The sequence below is a fragment of the Eschrichtius robustus genome, chromosome 10, assembly GCF_028021215.1.
Source record: "Eschrichtius robustus isolate mEscRob2 chromosome 10, mEscRob2.pri, whole genome shotgun sequence".
In the NCBI taxonomy this organism is placed as follows: Eukaryota; Metazoa; Chordata; class Mammalia; order Artiodactyla; family Eschrichtiidae; genus Eschrichtius; species Eschrichtius robustus.
The window spans coordinates 104,270,289-104,290,186 of record NC_090833.1 but is presented as its reverse complement, the minus strand read 5'-3'; the positions used below and the strand labels follow the sequence as shown (position 1 = coordinate 104,290,186).

General features: G+C 42.0%; 1 protein-coding gene across 2 annotated transcripts in view; it reads left to right on the top strand.

Annotated features, from left to right (window-relative positions):
* The first annotated feature begins 1,256 nt into the window (after window positions 1-1,256).
* Window positions 1,257-19,898, top strand: part of LOC137770293 (tumor necrosis factor receptor superfamily member 10A-like) — a 42,325-nt gene continuing 23,683 nt past the window's right edge. For both annotated transcript variants that reach the window (XM_068552897.1, XM_068552895.1), the window contains exons 1-2: window positions 1,257-1,575; window positions 9,934-10,036. In XM_068552897.1, the coding sequence (XP_068408998.1) occupies window positions 1,393-1,575; window positions 9,934-10,036 (286 nt within the window). In that variant the 5' untranslated portion in view covers window positions 1,257-1,392. The remainder of the gene's footprint in view (window positions 1,576-9,933; window positions 10,037-19,898) is intronic.

Here is a 19,898-nt window from a genome sequence, read left to right as displayed (position 1 = left end):
TTGAGAACAGCACAATGGAGTCCTTGGCAACAGCCTACAGATATCAGAGGCCAAACCCAGACATTCCAGGATGAGATGAAGAGCAGAAGAAGATGACGGGAACTTGAGGAGTGGGATGAAGGTTTGGTAACTACTTGGTCCTGACAAACTAGAGAGATGGGACAGTCTAGAGTGACCTGGACATATGTCTCTGAGCCTGATGACCCAAAGTACAGCGTTGCCCAATGTGGATGGTGTCCCTGGATTGTGAAATCAGGGCCCTGTTATCCTCAAAGGACACTCAGAGAGTCATGAAGATAAGATAGGCCAGGCACAGAGCTGGAGGTATAGGGACAGCTGAAAGGGCCTGACCCACGTGGGGAACCCCCCTCTTGGCACATTTGATTTAATGTGCCAATTAGTCTCCAGCAGTTCTGTTTCCCAAGGGCTTTATAGAATCTACAGGGAAGGAAAATCCTGAAGAAAGGCTGAAATGGGTTCCTCCAGCTTGCCTGACTGCAGGAGCAGTAGGGCTGAGACAAGATAACATGAAGCCCTGAGTGTGAAAGTCAGATGACGAAGCTGAAATTACCAGAACATGCAAGGTGGTGATGGGGGAGGTCGGAAGCCTAATGGTTACCTGAATTCAGACCCAGCGATCAATGCCTCTGTGACCTTCATTCTGTCTACTCACCTATTCATTGAGTGTCTGCTCCAGCCAGACACCTGGCTGCAGAGAAGCTAAGATCAAGCCCCTGACCAAGAAGCTTCGCACTGGGACAGAGCTGCAAAGTGACCCTAGGTACAGTGAAACATATCAACTCAGTCAATGAGACTCTTGGGTGGGGGGTGGGGAGGGAGTAGCCGTGTGAGGAGAATGCCAAAGTCAGGGCAGGTTAGTTCAGAGTTTATAAACATGAGGGGCTTTGGCTCTGGAAAGGGGACAGGATCAGGACAGGTCCTGGATTTGGACTCAACCTCACTACCCTGGTCACAGCTGAGGGCACAGCTTATGGGAGTGGTCAGCTCCCACTTCGTCCCCCCAAACTCCTCACCACCACCTTCTGTGCCTGTCCTGGGAAGGACAGGATCCAGAAACAAACCACGTGCCCAGGGTAGCCAGAGGGTTAGTTCTATGTCCAGCCCCCCACCTTCCGGAGGTGTACCTAGAAGACGACGGCCTTCCATTCAGAGCCTCTGTGTCAACACATCACGTGTTTCAACAACGCTGTGCCTATTTGCTTGCTGGCTCCCGTTCTTTGCCCCGCCCAGGTGACTCAACGCCGCCAAGAGTACAGAAGTCAGGACGGTCCACCCTCCCAAGAGTAAAGAGAGAGACAAGAGTGAGCCCCCGCACACCCCACGGGCGGCACGGACGATCCAGCGCCCCACGAAAGACACTGTTGCTTCCTGATGGCTCTGCCGTCTGTCACCCCGCGGCGGCTGGGACAGCGAGCGCCCCGCGACAGCACGGGGCAGCGGGGACAGAGCCCACCGGCCGCCTCGGGCTCCCGAGCAGGGCGCGCCCCCGGTCCCAGGCCTCGGCTCCGGGGGCCCTTGGCTCTCATCTTTGTCGTCCTGGGTGTCCTGCTCTCGGTGAGTCTCCGCCGCGGGTCCTGGCTCGGGGGAAGGATCGCCTGGTGGCCGGGAGGGGGCGGCAGAAGCGGAGGGGGGCGGGGCGGGGGGCAGGCGGACATGGCTGGGTGCCTGGCCGGGTCACCTGCGGCCGCGGGTGTCCTAGCAGGATCAAAAGTGGGCAGAAGCGGGGGAAGGAGCAGAGTCATGGCCCGGCAGGACCGACCCGGGCCCAGAGGGAGAAGAGCTCGCGCTCCCCTTCCCGGTCCGCGGCCCGGCTGGCCTCCTGAGCGGTCCCAGCAGTGTATTCCAGGCACTGGAGGGGGCAGTGTCACGCTGGAAACTCCCTGGCAAGCTGCCTGGAGCGACAGAGAGATGGGCTGTCTTTTCTTTCTTTCTTTTTACTATTTTACACTTACGCCTAAATTCTAAAACATACTCATGGCAAATTGGTTAAACAGCAGCCCACGAAGAAGGCTGCCTTCCACACGTTTTGTTCTGACCCTTGAGTTTCAGCAGGAAGCAGGTTCCCAGTTTCTTCTAGTCACATTGCCTGCGAGGCTGCGCTTAGATGACCATCGGGCAGCCAGGAACTGGAGCCGCCCCCTCCTTCCTTAGAGGTGGGAGAGGCAAACAGGAAAACCCATGGTGATGCACATCCTAAAGACACTCCAAGTGGAAAGGCTCCGCCCCTGCATGTTCCAGTTTCCTTATATGTTAAAAAAAAAAAAAAAAAATTAAATGTGAAACCAACATTACAGGAGTCATGAAGTTTTAAATATTTTCATTTAACAAATTAATTCAGAGACGCAATAACATATTTATAATCACAAAATGATTACAGAATTAATTTTTTTAAAAATTAGTCTATACTAGATGAGACCCATGTTTAAGGCTGCTGCATGAATGACTCACTTTAGTACGGCGGGTGTGTTTCCAGGTGAATGTGAGAATACCTGTGTAGACAAGGTCAAAACATGATCTTGATGGTTTGGGGAATGTGAGACCTAGGCCTCTGACATCCCAAACTCCGGTTCTCATCCCTCCTCATGGCTTTTTTAAAAATGCATTTACAGTCATGATCACTTTTCTTATATTCTGAGTTAATAACCAATTCCATTAGATGTCTTAGGTCAGTACATGCAGATTTATCCTATTCTTTTCAACAGCATAATATTTTATTGTATAGGTAAAGCAGATGTGGGTGAACCAGTTTATTTCGTTCTTGTCTTTCACGAATATCTTTTTAGATTATATCCTTGTCTGGTTTTTTTGTTTTGTGTTTTTTGCTAATTCCAACTGTACTGTAGTATATACCTTTGTATGTGTCATACATGCATGTGTACCATCTACTGGGTAACTCCTTGGAAGTGAAATTGTTGTGTCACTGGGTTAGGTAATTTTATACTTTCATTATATATAATGGCAAACTGTCCTCAAAAAAAAGGCCGGACCATTTTTACTCACACCAGGAGTCCACAAGTATGCCTGTTTCCCTGCATCCTTGCCACACTGAACTTTAATTCTTTGCTAGTCTAAGAAGTAAATATGGGGCACCACAGTGCTGTGGTTTTGATTCCTCGGTGCCAGTAGAGATTTTCAAGGATCCATGAGGTTTCTGAGACGGGGAGTGGATGACCAGGAGACCCCAGATTAGGCAGCAGGGGAGGGGGCAGGGGGACAGCAGTCCCAGCTCTGCACTTGAATGGTGTCACCCAGGGCCAGTTACTGCCCCCAGCCCTGCCTTCATGAGCTGAGGCCCATGTCTTAGGGCTCTTGGAAGGATGACATGAGATGAGCTGCAGAGCTAAGCTTGGTCCTCACCCAGGTCCCCGTTCTGCACATGTGATGGGGCCCCATTTCTGTTGTAGGTCTTCTACCCCCGGTTTCTCTCTCTTTCAAAGTGGCAACTGTGAGGTTCAGAGGCTCGGAAGCTCAGTCAGGCCGTAGGAGTCTCGGGACTGCAGCTGGAGACTGCAGGCCTGCTCTGCTCCTCCCAGCTCTGGGACCCTGCGTACCCCTGCTTCCTGCTGTAAAACGGCAGGAAGTGAACGTCTGCAGGGCCCTCTGGAAGCTGCTGAGAGCCGTGTGGGCGCTATGTGAGGCTGCGTGGGAGGACGAATCCCATCCTCAGGGCTGGTGTCGGTCACGCTGGTGCTGGGAGGGCCACGGGGCACGTGGTCTCCCACCCCCCGGCCCCGCATGTATCGGCACCGTGGTGTGGGCTCCCTGGGGTGGGGCAGGAGCTTCTGAAGCACAGGGTGGAGTGCTGTGCTGGGGGGGGGGTCATGGAGGAACTCAGAGGAGCCCAGCGTCAGGTGGCGTCAGGGATGGCAGTGCAGGGCCTCAGGCCTGGTGAGCCCAAATGCTCTCAACTTGGCATCTGTTTTTTTCCATTATTTCTCTCTCATTTTGAATAGTTTCTATTGCTTTCTCTCCAAATTCATTGATTTTCTACACATCCTAATCTGCTGTTAATCCCATCCAGCATATTTTTTTCCTTTGTGTGTGTGTGTGTGTGTGTGTATTATCATGCTGTTTGTTTTGTTTGTTTGTTTTGTTTTTAAGACTTTATTCTTTTAGAGCAGTTTTAGATTCAAAATAAAATCGAGAGGAAGGTACATAGATTTCCCGTATACCCCCTGTCCCCACACATACATGGTCTCCTCCATTATCAACATACCCACCAGAGTGGTACATGTGTTATAATTGGTGAACCTACACTGACACATTCTAATCACCCAAAGTTCATAGTTTACATTACGGTTCACTCTTGGCGTTGTAAGTTCCATGAGCTTGGACGGATGTATACCACTGTTACGGTATCATACAGAGTATTTTCACTGCCCTAAAAATCCTCTGTGCTTTGCCTATTCATTCCTCCCTGGCCCCCAACCGCTGGAAACCACTGATCTTTTTACTGCCTCCATAGTTTTGCCTTTTCCAGAATGTCATGTCATTGGAATCATACAGTATGTAGCTTTTTCAGGTTGGCTTCTTTCACTTAGTGATATGCATTTGAGTTTCCTCCATGTCTTTTCATGGCTTGATAGCTTATTTCTTTTCTGGCCTGAATAACATTCCATTGTCTGGATGTACCACAGTTTATTTATCAATTCACCTACTGAAGGAAATCTTGGTTGTTTCCAAGTTTGGGCAATTGTGAAAAAAGCTGCTATAAACATCTGTGCTCATGTTTTTGTGTGGACATACATTTTCAAGTCATTTGGGTAAATACAAAGGAGCACAATTGCTGGATTATATGGTAAGAGTATGTTTAGTTTTGCAAGAAACCACACAACTATCTTCAAAGTGGCTCTGTCATTTGCATTTCTACCAGCAGTGATTGAGAGTTCCTGTTGCTCCACCTCTTCATCAGCATTTGGTGTTGTCAGTGTCCAGGTTTTGGCCATTCTTATAGGTGTGTACAGCATCTCATTAGTGTTTTACTTTGTATTTCCGTGATGACATATGATGTGGATCAACTATCTGTATGCTTACTGGCCATCTGTATGTTTTTTTTGGTGAGGTATCTGTTAAGGTCTTTTGTCCATTTTTTAACAGAGTTGTTTGTTTTCTTATTGTTGAGTTTTTTTTAAGTTCTTTGTATATTTTGGAAAACAGTCCTTTTTAGATGTATCTTTTGCAAATACTTTCTCCCAGTCTGTTCCTTGACTTCTCATTCTTTTGATATTGTCTTCCTCAAAGCAGAATTTAATTTTAATGAAATCCAGCTTATCGGTTATTTCTTTCATGGATCATGCCTTTTGTAGTTGTATCTAGAAAGTCATCACCAGGGACTTCCCTGGTGGTCCAGTGGTTAAAAATCCGCCTTCCAATGTAGGGGACACATGTTCAATCCCTGGTCTGGGAACTAAGATCCCACTTGCCACAGGGCAACTAAGCCCATGCGCTCTAGAGCCCACGCACCACAACTACTGAGTATGCGTGCTCTAGAGCCCGTGCGCCAAAATTAGAGGGAAGCCCGCATGCTGCAACAAAGAGCCTGTGCACCACAACAAAACATCCCACGTGCCGCAACTAAGACCCAATGCAGCCAAATAAATAAATAAATATTTTTTTTAAAAAAAGTCATCACCAGAGCTAAGTTCATTTAGGTTTTTTCCTAGGTTGTCTTCTAGGAGTTTTATAGTTTTGTGTTTTACATTTAGTTTTGCTAAGTTTGAGTTAGTTGTGTAAAGGGTGTAAGTTCTGTCGACTTAAAAAATATTCACAATCTGAAAGTTGAGAGTTATGTTTTATTCAGTGGGAATTTTTATTTATTTTATTTATTTATTTATTTTTGGCCGTGCCGCATGGCATGCAGGATCTTAGTTCCCTGACCAGGTATCAAACCCGCGCCCCCTGCAGTGAAAGCATGGAGTCTTAACCACTGGACCGCCAGGGAAGTCCCTCGGTGGGAATTTTTAGGACTTCAAGCCCGGGAGGCAGCATCTCAAGTAACCCTGAGAGAACTGCTCCGAGGAGCGAAGGAGGAGCTAGGATATATAGGAGTTTGCAACAAAGGGCAGGTAGTCGGGAACATCAAAAGATTATTGTTGGCGCAGTGGTTGAGAATCTGCCTGCTAATGCAGGGGACACGGGTTCGAGCCCTGGTCTGGGAAGATCCCACGTGCCGCGGAGCAACTAGGCCCGTGAGCCACAACTACTGAGCCTGCGTGTCTGGAGCCTGTGCTCCGCAACAAGAGAGGCCACGATAGTGAGAGGCCCGCGCACCGCGATGAAGAGTGGCCCCCGCTTGCCACAACTAGAGAAAGCCCTTGCACAGAAACGAAGACCCAACACAGCCAAAAATAAATAAATTAATTAATTTATAAAAAAAAAAGAAAAAAGAATTGTTCTCCCTTTAAAAAAAAAAATTATTGTTAATGAAAGGAAACCAGATATCCCAAGTTAAGGAATTTAACACCTTTCTACATATGGGAAGATGCAAGAGTCAGGTCTCACAGAAATCATTCCTTTAGTATGCACCTAACCTATCTGGGGCCAGAATCCTGTGTTTTCAAATCCTGAGTTTCCTCAGGGTTTTCACATCCTGAGCTTCCTCAGGCCGCAGTTGGCCACAGGTGAAGGCTGCTAGATGGCAGGTATTCTCTCCTTCCTGAGGTCTGTATCTAGCTTTGTTTTTTGCATGTGGACATCTAGTTGTTCCAGTCCCAATCACTATATCTGTTATTACAGATTTGGTATTTCTAAAATTTCTAGAGGTTCCATTTGGTTTTTTGGGGTTTTTTTTTTTTTGTATATATATATCATCCATCTCTCTCCTGATTGTGTTCATTTTCTTCTTTTATGTCCCTGAGTATATTTATAAGATTCAGATAGCTGTTTTATAGTCTTTGCGTATTAATTCAATGGTCTCTGTCACTTTCTACAATTTCTATTGATTGAATTTTTCCTACTTATGGTGATGTTTTCCTGCTTCATGCCTTGTCATTTTTTATTAAGTGATACAGATTGTGAATTTTGTTTTCTTATGTATTCATTTTTGTTGTGTTCTTTTAAAGAGGGCTGGGTATTGTTCCAGTCATAGTAAAGAAAATTGAATATCAGTTTGATCTTCCAATATTTGCTTTTAAGTTCGATGCCTGGGCTACACTTGCCTTATTGGGGCATTAAATTCATTAACTACAAAGGACTTAGTAGTTAACCTCTGATATCTTGGCAGCACCCCTATTATGCAGTCTGCCCACTCTGGTTAATGGGAGCATGAACAATGCCAGCCCCGGGCGAGCCTCGATGCTTGTCAGCCTGCTGATTTCCAGTGGTCTCTTCTCAGCCGGGGGTGGGTCCCTCCCGCACGTGCACAGATCAGCGCTCACCCACACACTGGATGGGCCCCTCTGCACGTCTCCACAGCTCTCTCTGGGCAGCTTTTCTTCTCCAGTTCTCGCCCTGCATTCAGCCTCCTGGAACTCCTCTCTGTCCCCTCAACAGAGGCCACGGGGCCCCTGTCGGATCCCTTCCTGAACTTCAGCCTGGAAACTGTCCTTAGGCAGGATGCTGAGGCCAACCCTAGGCTCACCTCCTTTGTGTCCTGGGGACGGTGCTGTATTTTTATTCTGACATATTTTCTTAATTTAACCCTTTATTTTAAAACACTCAAAATTACAGAAAATTTGCATATATTGTACAAAACCCTTTATCCTGACCATCTGAAAACTAGATGCTAACGTGATGAACGTCATTCCTGAACACTTCGGTGTGTACTCCCTACAAACAGGAACATTCTCCCCCACAGCCACAATACAACCTTCAAATCAGAACATTAACATCGACACATTATTACTGTCTAATTCGCGGACCTCATTCAAATTTCTCCAATTGCTCTTATGTCATTTATAGCTCAGAGATTGTGACACAAATTGTCACTTTTCTGTGACTCACTGGTATTTAGTAGATCATTGACAGGTTCCACTAGGGACAGCTTGTCAGGCACCTTAAAATTTTTTTAAAAATTGTGGTAAAATATACATCACATAAAATTCACCATCTTAACCATTTTTCAGTGTATAGTTCACTAGCATTAACTATATTCTCATTGTGCAACCAATCTCTAGAGCTATTTTCATTTTGCAAAACTGAAACTCTCTACTCGTTAAACAACAACGTCCAAATTCTCCCCTCTACCCAGACCCCGGCAATGGCTATTCTACTTTCTCTGTGAATTTGACTACTCTAGGGACCTCACGTAAGTGGAATCATACGGTATTTTTGTGATTGGCTTATTTCAGTTAGCATAGTGTCCTCAGGTTCATCCGTGTTGTAGCATGTGCCAGAATTTCCTTATTTTTTAAGGTGAATACTATTCCATTTTATGTATATACCACATTGTTTATCCATTCATCCACTGATGGACATTTGGATTACTTCCATCTTTTGGCTATTGTGAATAATGGTGCTATGAACATGGATGTACAAATATCCCTTTGAGACCTTGCTTTCAATTCTTTTGGGTATATACCCAGAGATGAAATTGCTAGATCATATAGTAATTTTATTTTTAATTTTTTGAGAAACCCCCAAATTTTATGGAAACTGTTTTCCATAGGGGCTGCATCATTTTACATTCCCACCAACAGTGCACAAGACTTCCAATTTCTCCACATCTTTGCCAACACTTGTAGTTTATGGGTTTCTTTTTTTCTTTCTTTCTTTTTTTTTTTAAGAGTGGCCATCCTAATGGATGTGCAGTGGTACCTCATTGTGGTTTTGATTTGCATTTCCCTAATGATTCGTGATGTTGAGCATCTTTTCATGTGCTTATTGGCCACTTGTATATCTTCTTTGGAAAAACGTCTATTCAAATCTTTTACTTATATTTTAAAATGGTTGTTTATTATTATTATTGTTGTTGTTGTGTTGTAGGAGTTCTTTATATATTCTGGATATTAACCCCTTATCAGATATATGATTTTCAAACATTTCTCCCATTCTGTGGTTTGCCCTTTCACTCTGTTAATTGTGTTTTTTTGATGCACAGAAGTTTTAATTTTGATGTTAGCACAATTTATCTATTTTTTTCATGTTGCCTATGCTTTTGGTGTCATATCCAAGAAGTCATTTCCAAATCCCAGTTCATGAAGAACTGCCCCTATATTTTCTCCTAAGTGTTTTATAGCTTTAACTCTTATGTTTCTATCTTTGATCCATTTTGAGTTAATTTTTGTATATGGTGTAAAGTAAGGGTCCAAGTTCATATTTTTGCATATGGATATCCAGTTTTCCCAAGATTGTCCTTTCTCCGTTAAATGATTTTGGTACTCCTTGTCAAGTCATTTGACCATATATGCAACAGTCTATTTCTGGGCTATCTGTTCTATTCTATTGGTCTAGATGTCTGAGGCACCTTTTTAACCCAGAAATTCATTATTTAATCAACATTTGGTGAACAAAAAATTATTTAATGTTTGATTCTGTATCCTGATTTTTTTAAGTTTGCATATTATATAACCCTCATTCATAAATGTGTGTGTGTACATAAGAGAAAGAGAATATTCACACATATGGTGAAATAGTGGAACTAAATGAGACAAAACATTAATGGATGCTATTTCTAAGATGAGGGGATCATATATAGTTTTTGCATTCTTATAAAAATTTTACCTGCTAATATTTTCTAGAATAAACTATAAGAGAAAAGGATAAAGAAGAGTTTTTCAAGTGTATGTTACTTGGCTAGCCCCAAATCATGAAAGTTCAAACATAAATACTGAAGAATATTTAAGAGTTTGGAGCTGGGAGAAAGGTGTAAGTTCTGCTTAGTTTTGGAGGTGAGGTGAAAGGAATGTGGAATGGATTCTGGGAGGGGTGAGAGTCTGGAAGCCACTCATGCCTGTCCCTGTTTTGTCCCTATAGGTCACAGCTGCCTCAACCATGCCCACAGGGAAGGACGGAGTTCACCAGCAATTAACTGCCCCACAGGGATGGAGGCGCAGCTTCTGGGAGTTGTGTCCACCAGGTACATTCTAAGACTGATCTCCAACCCTTACCCGACCCTTGTCTCCCTTATCTTCATGTCCTTCTGGTCTTCTGATTCTTGCAGTTCCTGGTTCTTATTCTGCAGGCATTTACTGGAAGTCTTCCATGTGCCAGGCGCTGTGCCAGTGGAGGGCACGAGGCCCCCGCCCTCCTGGAACCCTCCTCCTAGGATGGTACCCAGACAGATGGACAAACATGACAGTCAGAGAGATGAGCTAGGAACTGTGAGGATAATTGAATGATGGGTGGGACAGAGTCGGGGTTGGTGAGGCCTCCTGGGGTTGGTGACTTTGGTGCAGAGAGCCAGGTAGAGTGCTCCTGAGGGGGCCCCCGGGAACTGTCACCCCAGAGGGCAGGGCTGGGCTTGTTTGAGCAAAGCTAGGGGGCAGCTGGGGTGAGTGGAGGGTGGAGAGGTCAACAGGACAGGTGGGAGGAGATCACACGGGGTCCTGGACACCGTGGAGGGAGCATGGGTTTTATTTTGTTAGTAAGGGACATCTCCAAAAAGTTTTAAGCAAAAGACTGAAGGAATCAGGTTTGTTTTAGGCAGAGGACCAATGGGATAAGAGCACACTCTTGGATTGAAAGGGGGCAAGACCAGAAACAGGTGGAGAGCCTTCCAGGGCATGTCTGTGAAGTGCACCCCTGGTTCTTCTACCTGGTGTGATATCTGTGTTCCATGTGGTTCTATGAGCCACAGGAAAACAGCAGGAACCATGCCTGGCAGGGTGGTTGACTGGGGTTTTTGTTTTGCACGTGTTTCCTTTACCCCAAGAAGGAAAGTGAGTTAGAAATTGATTTTCTGCACAAGGGCTTCCAGAGTTGGCAAGAGTAGCACTGAGGGGTGCTTAAAAACCCTTTAAGACTGTGCATTTCCATGAGCATCATAAGAAAGACTCTTGTGCCTTTCCATTCGATGTTCAGTGTGGGCTTGTCAAAGTGTCAGGATGTGGAGAGGGAAGAGCTTAGCCCCAACCAAACACACAAACGAAACTAAATGCACAAGGGCTTCCAGCACCTGTTGCTGTGGTCCGGGGTCAAGATGGGTGGGCTTGAATATGGTGGTGAACAGAGCCATGGGCAGATTAGGAAGGATGAGGGCTATACTGAGATAATTCTTTCTCTTTATAAAATTGTAAGAGAAATTTCTCATATATATTTGCAGTAGTTTTGTGATTTTCTATTTTATAATTAAGTCATTGATTCACCCAGATTTTATTTTCTTATAAGAAGAGAGTAAGAAAGACATTTCATTGTTTTCCAGTAGTCTTCTTAGTTGCCCCAGCACCATTATTAAATAATCACATTTTTATCATTGATATAAATTGTCATCATGACAATACATTATTAAGTTTTCTGTAAGGTAGGGTTTTTAGAGTATATTCAATATTGATAAAAATAAATCAGGGGACTCACGGACAACATGTAGGAGAATTATGGTTTTGGTTTTCCTGTCCCCATTCTGACCATCTCTACCTTTTAATTGGAGAGTTTAAATTATTTACATTTAACACTATTACTGATAAGGTAAAACTTACTTCTGCTCTTAGGTATAGAATTCTTTATGTCTTATGTATTTTGTTCCTCAATTTCTCCATGACTGCCTTTTTAAAAATTTGGTTGATTTTTTTAGTACTATTTCAATTCCCTTCTTCTTTCCTTTTCTGTGTATTTTTTAGTTATTTTCTTAGTGGTTACCATGGAGATTAGAATTACCATCTTAAACTGATAAAAATCTAGTTTTTATAATGCTGATAACATTTCAATGGAATCCAAACACTGTGCTCCTATACATCTCCATCTCTGCTCTTATATATTGTCTTCAGAGATCACATCTTTGTACATTGTGCGCCCATTAACAGGGATCTTCTGGAGATGTGTATGGGTGTCAAGTTGACAAGGGGTGGGCTTGTGATGGTTAATTTGATGTGTCAACTTATTTAGGTCACGGTACCCAGATAATTGGTCAAATGCTTTCTAATGTTTCTGTGAAGGTAGTTTTTTAGATAAGATAACATTTAAATCAGTAGACTTTGAGTGAAGCATATTACCCTCCTTAATGTGGATGAGCTTCATCCAATCCGTTGAAAGTCTTAATAGAAAAAGATTCACCTTTCTGGAGGAAGAGGGAATTCTGACAGTAGAGTGCCTTCAGAATCAAACTGCAACGCTTCCCTGTCTGCCTACCCTGTGTGAACCAGTTCCTTAAAATATCTTTTCCTTTCTATACACACATGAACACACACACACACACACACACACATACACACACACACACACTCCGTTTCTCTCTATTGGTTCTATTTCTCTGGAAAACAAATAGAAAAATTTTAAAGATTTAAAATCTTTTTGACCATACTCAATCTTCAAATAAAGACAACAACAAGGTCATAGTTCTAACATGATCCAACACTGCTGCATACATCTGAAAACACACCTATATTTTCTTTAGAAGAGGATGCAATGTCCTTGGGTGACTTTTACTCTTCTCCGTGATATCTCATAACTTAAATACTATGATGTAAGTTAACAATACTTAAATACTATGATATAAAGTCAATATATCTTATGTTATATGATAAGGGGATAAGAGAGGAAAGAAAGCAAAGATATTTGCTTAACATATATAAATACAAGAGCACAAGCATAACATAATAAAGAAGACATTTGTAACAATTACAGCCCTTGTTTCCATAACTGGTCATGCAGTCATAGCTGGTATTTAAACCATCTTCTACTACCCATTCCATTTTCCCTGCCCTCAGCAAGCATCTGAGCTGATCATGGCTCTGTGCATGTTAGAGTGAGCCAAGCCTTCATTCCTGAGGGATCTAAGGCATTAGTCCTGCCTGAATCGAATTGTTATAGATTTCCATTGACTTTAATCACAACGCACGGTAATTCTAAGAAACACCCTAAGGGATCTTTTGGATTCTAGACATGATCTTCCTTACCTTCATTGTGTAGTAGTAGTTCAATTTCCCCTTGGCAGTCAGGGTCAGCACAATAACTTCTTTGCCTGCTAATTCAGAGACATGAAAAGCCCTACGTGGCTGGGTGGCATTCTTAACTGCCAGTTCAATTGAATCATCATTGTGTCTTCTGGTGGAAACATTCCTCCCTTTAGAACTAAACCTCTAGGCCAGCAGAGCATAAATTCATGGGAACAAGAAGCAAAATTTTGGCGAGTGTATAGTTAGAGGTAATAGTGAGTAGTAACACTCCCATTTCCACTCCTTGGTTCCTGGATCCATAAATGCTGGCCATGGAAGAAAATATTATACATTGGATGCTGATTCAGAACGTATATGGCCTTATGGAAAACCTTCTCCCAATCTTACAAGATATTGCCATCTAGCTGGCATTGTAACTGAGTCTTCGAAAGGTCATTCCACCATTCTATCAAGCCAGATGATTCAAGATGGTGGAGAGCATGATAAGACCATGGAATTCCTTGAGAATGGAAGGAATTCCATTCCATTCCATGGTAATTACCATTCCATTACCATTCCATGGTAATTCCATTCCATTGCTGCACTTCACTTACTGTCAAGTGAGTTCCTTGGTCAGATCAATGGTGCGAGGCATACCACAGCGGTGGATAGGTATTCTGTAAGTCCATGGATGGTAGTTTTGGCAGAAGCATTGCATGTAGGAAAGGTAAATTCATCTTCAGAGTGTCTATTCCAGTAGGAACAAAATGTTGCCCCTTTTCATGATGGAAGTAGTCCAGTGTAATCAACCTGCACAGCATTCTCTTGTTCTGGGCACCGCTCAAAATTAGCAGCTTTTTGGGTCACTCAGTAATAGGCTGGAATAACACAACAAAATGAGGAATATGTCACCTCTGAAACCGAAAGAGGCCCATTAAATGTTGTACCTCTTTCTCGGTTGTAGGGGGAGCCAGAGGGAACAGCTTATCCTTTACCTTAGAAAGGATATCTCAACATGCCCCACACCACAGGACCCCTAGACATTTCAGTGAGGCAGGAGGCCCCTGAATCTTTGTTGGATTTATTTCCCACTCTTTAATATACAAATATCTTAACAGAGTACTTACTACTCCTTGCTCACTAGGTCCAATCAGCATAACATTATCGATGTAATGAACCAGTGTGATGTTGTGTATAAGGGAAAGGACGTCAAGACCTTGTGAACTATATTATGACACAGGACTGGAGGGCTGATGTACCTCTGAGGCAGGACAGTGTAGGTATATTGCTGGACTTGCTGGTTGGTGGTCTTTACTAACAAATATGAAGAAAAAAGCATTTGTCAGATCAATGGCTGCATACCAGGTACCAGAGGATGTGTTAATTTGCTTTCACAATGAAACCACATCTGGTGCTGCAGTTGCGATGGTTGAGCTTACAATAATCCACTGTCATTCTCCAAGATCCATCTGTCTTCTGCACAGGCCAGATAGACAAAATGGATGGGGATGCATCCTTCAAGTCCTGGATGGTGGCACTGATTTCTGCAGTCTCTCCAGAAATGCAGTATTGCTTTTGGTTTACTATTTTTCTAGGTAGAGGCAGTTCTAGTGGCTTCCACTTGGTCTTTCCCACCTAATAGCCCTCATTCTACATCTCAGGAAACTAATATAAGGATTCTGCCAGTTGCTGAGTATGTCTCTTCCAATTATGCATTTCAGAACTGGAGAAATCATGGCATGATGTATTTGGGGGCCCACTGGACCCACTGTGAGATGGACCTGAGCTAAAACTCCATTGTTCACCAGACCTTCATAAGCCCCTATTCTGACTTGTGGACCATGGTGATGGTTTGGGTCTTCTGGAATTGTTGTCAGTTCAAAGCCTGTGTCCAGTGATCTCTGAAAGGTCTGATTATTTCCTTTTCCCCAAAGCACAGTCAGTCTGGTAAAAGACTGTAGGTCCCTTTGGGGAAAGCTCAGAGAAAGATTAACAATATAAACTTTTGGCAGTATACCAGGGTTTTTCCTCAAGGGTACCCAGATTCTCCTTCATTTGAAGAGTTCTAGGTCTGTAAAGAGGATGGGAATTGATTGAGGGGACATGACTCTGTTTTCATGATTCAAGTTAGACTTTTGATCACTTGACCTAGAATTTTTCTACTTATACATATCATGTACAAATTTAGTAGACTTTTCTATATATTTCAGTTTTAGGAACGCCATAATCAACTTGCCAATGTCATAGGTTTCTGTGAGTAAGACTATTCTGAGCAGTACTTTGACTCTGCTGTCCATTAAATAACCACACCCACCTTACGTTTGGCCATTGAGTGCCACCACTTGGCCCCTGCCACCTTGGCATCCAATTACCCTCATTATATTTAGATTTCCCAGTTCAGTAGCCGCAGTTCCCACAGTACTTTCTGGTCTACAGAGAAGAGCAATCACAGAGCTCTTCAAGGATGCTAGGGATCCTTCACAAATTTATTTCCCAGAGTACTAGTGAAAGACGTGTCCTCTGGACCATCCCAGAGTGTGTGAGCAGGTCTTAAATGTCAAACCCACTCTAACATTCCAATCTCTTTGAGTCTTTCCCTTCCTCTGTAGTATAGGAAGGCAGGTCTGGCATTTCAACTTCATTTACTGTGAGCTACTTTTTAGTCAATGTTTCAGCCAGCCAACAAACTGACCAAACAAACAAACAATTAGAGCCCTTTGTAACTCCCAAATTGCAACATTAGTTGACCCATATCAATAAATGTGGCCTAATCCAACTTTATGTTCTTTCTACCATTATTCCACAACCTTAATATCCATCCCACACATATTCCCGAGATTCTGTTTAAATTGGAAAAATCAAGCAGCTCTTTTGGCGTGTACTGAACAATTTGTACTGTGATTCAGCCACTAGATACTGGGTTTGGTTTTCAGCACACTCACCTCTGCAGTTACAGGAAACAAGTGTCTCTTTCAGGGCAGACATAGAAGCTGTCATGTCATTTATGCAGTGCTTAAGCTGGGAATTAAAATCCTTGAGCTCATTGTTTTCTACCCCCATTGTGTCCAGCAAAATTAAAAGCAGGCAGCCAATCTCATTTTGTTCATTAGTTTTATAACAATGTTCAAAGGAATCAGCAACAAAAACAAAAAAAAAGACAAATGGAACTACATAAAACTCTAAAACTGTGCATCATAAGAAACAATCAACAGAGTGAAAAGACAGCCTACTGAATGGGAGAAAATATTTGCAAGTTGTATATCTGATAAGGGGTTAATATCCAGGGTATATAAGGAACTTTTACCACTCAACAACAACAACAAAGATAACCTAATTTAAAAATGGGCAAAGTTCTTGGATAGACAATTCTCCAAAGAAGACAAAAAAAATGGTTAATGAACATATGAAAAGATGCTCAACTTCACTAATCATAAGAGAAATGCAAATCAAAACCACAATGAGATATCACTTTACATCCATTAGGATAGCCACTATCAAAAGAACAGAAAATGACAAGTGTTGGTGAGGACGTGGAAGGACTGGAGCCCTTGTGCACTATTGGTAGGAATGTAAAATGATGCAGTCATTATGGAAAACAGTATGAAGACTCCTAAAGAAAGATTAAAATAGAATCACCATATGATCCACCATTTCCACTTCTGGGAATACGCCCAAAGGAATTGAAAGCAAGATCTCAAACAGATATTTGCATACTCCTTCATATATGAGCTGCATTATTCACAATAGCCAAGAGGTGAGAGCAACCCAAATGTTCACCAACAGTTGAATGGATAAAGAAAATGTGTTATATACACACAATGGAATATTATGCAGCCTTGAAAAGGAGGGAAATCCTGTCACATGCTACAACAAATAGCCAGTCACAAAAGGACAAATACTGTACGGTTCCACTCATAGAAAGTATTTAAAGTACTCAAAATCATAGAAACAGAAAGTAGGAAGATGATTGCCAAGGGCTGGGGAGAGTGGGGGGGGGGGAATTACCGTTTTTTAGTTATAAAGGTAGTACACATAAGAGAAGGTCATAAAAGGGTATTCATCAAAAACTCTTTATAGTGTTAACCTCTAAGACTTTGTAAAGGGGAGAAATTGCAATTTTACTTCTGAATTTTAATTTTTGTTTTACAGTAGGTTCTTGTTGGTTGTCTATTTTAAATATAGCAGTGTGTACATGTCAATCCCAAATTCCCAGTCTATCCCTCCCCCCCTGCACCCTTCCCCCCAGTAACCATAAGTTCATTTTCTAAGTCTGTGAGTCTATTTCTGTTTTGTAAATAAGTTCATTTGTATCACTTTTTTTTTTAAGATTCTGCATATAAGCAATATCATATGATATTTGTCTTTCTCTGTCTGACTTACTTCACTTAGTATGATAATCTCCAGGTCCATCCACATTGCTGCAGATGTCACTATTTTGTTCCTTTTCATGGCTGGGTAATACTCCATTGTATATATTTACCACATCTTCTTTACCCATTCAGGTGTTTTTGGACATTTAGGTTGCTTCCGTGTCTTGGCTATTGTAAACAGTGCTGCAATGAACATTGGAGTGAATGTATCCTTTCAAACCATGTTTTTCTCCAGATATATGCCCAGGAGTGGGATCGCTGGATCATACAGTAGCTCTATTTTTAGTTTTTTTAAGGAACCTCCATACTGTTCTCCATAGTGTCTGTACCAATTTACATTCCCACCAACAGTACAGGATTCCTTTTTCTCCACACCCTCTCCAGCATTTATTGTTTGTAGATTTTTTAATGATGGCCATTCTTACTGGTGTGAGGTGATATCTCATTGTTTTTATTTGCATGTCTCTAATAATTAGCTATGTTGAGCATCTTTTCATGTGCCTTTAAGAGACCTTGTCTCTTATTTGATTAGAAGATCCAGGGGTGATATTTTGCATATCTCTATTGTGACATCAATCCATGGACTATCCGTGCACTCCTTTTTCTTAATTTAAATTTTATTGAAGTATAGTTGAATTATAATGTGTTAATTACAGCTGTATGGCAAGTGACTCAGTTATACATATATATACATTCTTTTTCATATTGTTTTCCATTATATTTTATCACCGGATATTGAATATACTTCCCTGTGCCATACAATAGGACATTATTGTTTATCCATTCTATATATACCAGTTTGTATCTGCTATTCCCAAACTCCCAATCCAACCCTCTCCCACTCCCCTCCCCCTTGGCCATGCACTCTTTATTATAGGAAATAAAGGCATCAGTGTGTTTAAGTCTAAGCAGATTAGAGAACCAATTCTAACCCATCATCCTTAAGATTCTGTTCTGCTAGAATCGCTCTCAGTACCAAAAATTTGTTTTAGTAAGAATTATCCAGAGAAAAAGAACCAATAGAGATTGTATGTATAGATAGAGAACTATTTTCAAGAATTGCTCATGCAGTTGTGGAAGCTGGCAAGTCCAAAATCCAGAAATCGGCTAGCAGTCTGCTGAATATAGAACTTCATGGTTGACAAGTTTTTTTTTTGTTTTTGTTTTTTTTTCCTTCAGCACTTTATATTTGTCCCTCCACTGCCTTCTGGCCTCCATTATTTCTAATGAGAAATCAGCTAATAACCTTATTGAGAATCCCTTGTCCTTGTATGTGATGAATCATGTCTTAAGTGCTGGGTTTGTGTTTTTTTTACTTTTTTCGATACTACTTCCCCAGGTTGGGAGTGGGGAATTTGCATGCCTGCTGCTTTCCTTGGCTCCCTCTCTGGATTCAAACCCTGATCCCCCATCACCCATGGTCACCACTGTCCAGGCAGCTACTACCATCCAAAGTTGATAGGGCAGACATTTGAATGGGTCATGGCCCCCATGGGGCCTGCAATGGGCTGATGTTACCTAGAATCACCGAAGCCGGCAGCACCGCCCTCACTGGGGCTAGTGGGGAGGCTGACCAGGTTGCTTTTGAGCTGATAAACGCATGCACCACCCCCAAGGGGGTCAGCACTCATTGGTATGTATTAGCTTTAGAATTACCACAGTTATCCAAGTAGGAGAGGAACGAGGGACCAAAGGAAAAATATATACATTTATATATATTATATCAAAAAATATATCCTAGTTTGATATAGTCCCATTTGTTTATGCTTTTGTTTCCCTTGCCTGAGGAGATGTATCCAAAAAAATATTGCTAAGACTGATGTCAAAGAGTGAACTCCTGATGCTTTCTTCTGAAGGTTTTGTGGTTTCAGGTGTTACATTAAAGTCTTTAAACCATTTTGAATTTAAATTTTTATATGGTGTGAGAAGGTAGTCCAGTTTATATGTAGCCTTACAGTTTTCCCAACACCATTTATTGAAGAGGCGTGTTTGTTCCTATTGTATATTCTTGCCTCTTTTGTCATAGATTAATTGTCTATATAAGTGTGGGTTTATTTTTGGACTCTCTGTTTTATTCCATTGATCTATGTGTCTGTTTTTGTGCCAGTACCATACTGTTTTGATGGCTGTAGCTTTGTAGTGTAGTTTGAAATCAGGGAGTGTGATACCTCCAGCTTTGTTCTTTCTCAAAATTGTTTTGGCTATTTAGGGACTTTTGTGTTTCATTAAAAATTTTAGAATTATTTTTTCTATTTCTGTGAAAAATGTCACTGGTGTTTTGATAGGAATTGCATTGAATCTGTAGATTTCCTCAGGTAGTGTTGTCATTTTAACAATATTAATTCTTCCAACATATGACCATGGTATACCTTTCCATCTCTTTGTGTTGACTTCAGTTTCTTTCATCAGTGTCTTAGTTTTCCAAGTACATTTCATTTACCTCCTTACTTAGATTTATTCCTAGTTATTTTATTCTTTTTGATGCAATAGTAAATGGGATTGTTTTTGTAATTTCTATTTCTGATAGTTCATTGATAGT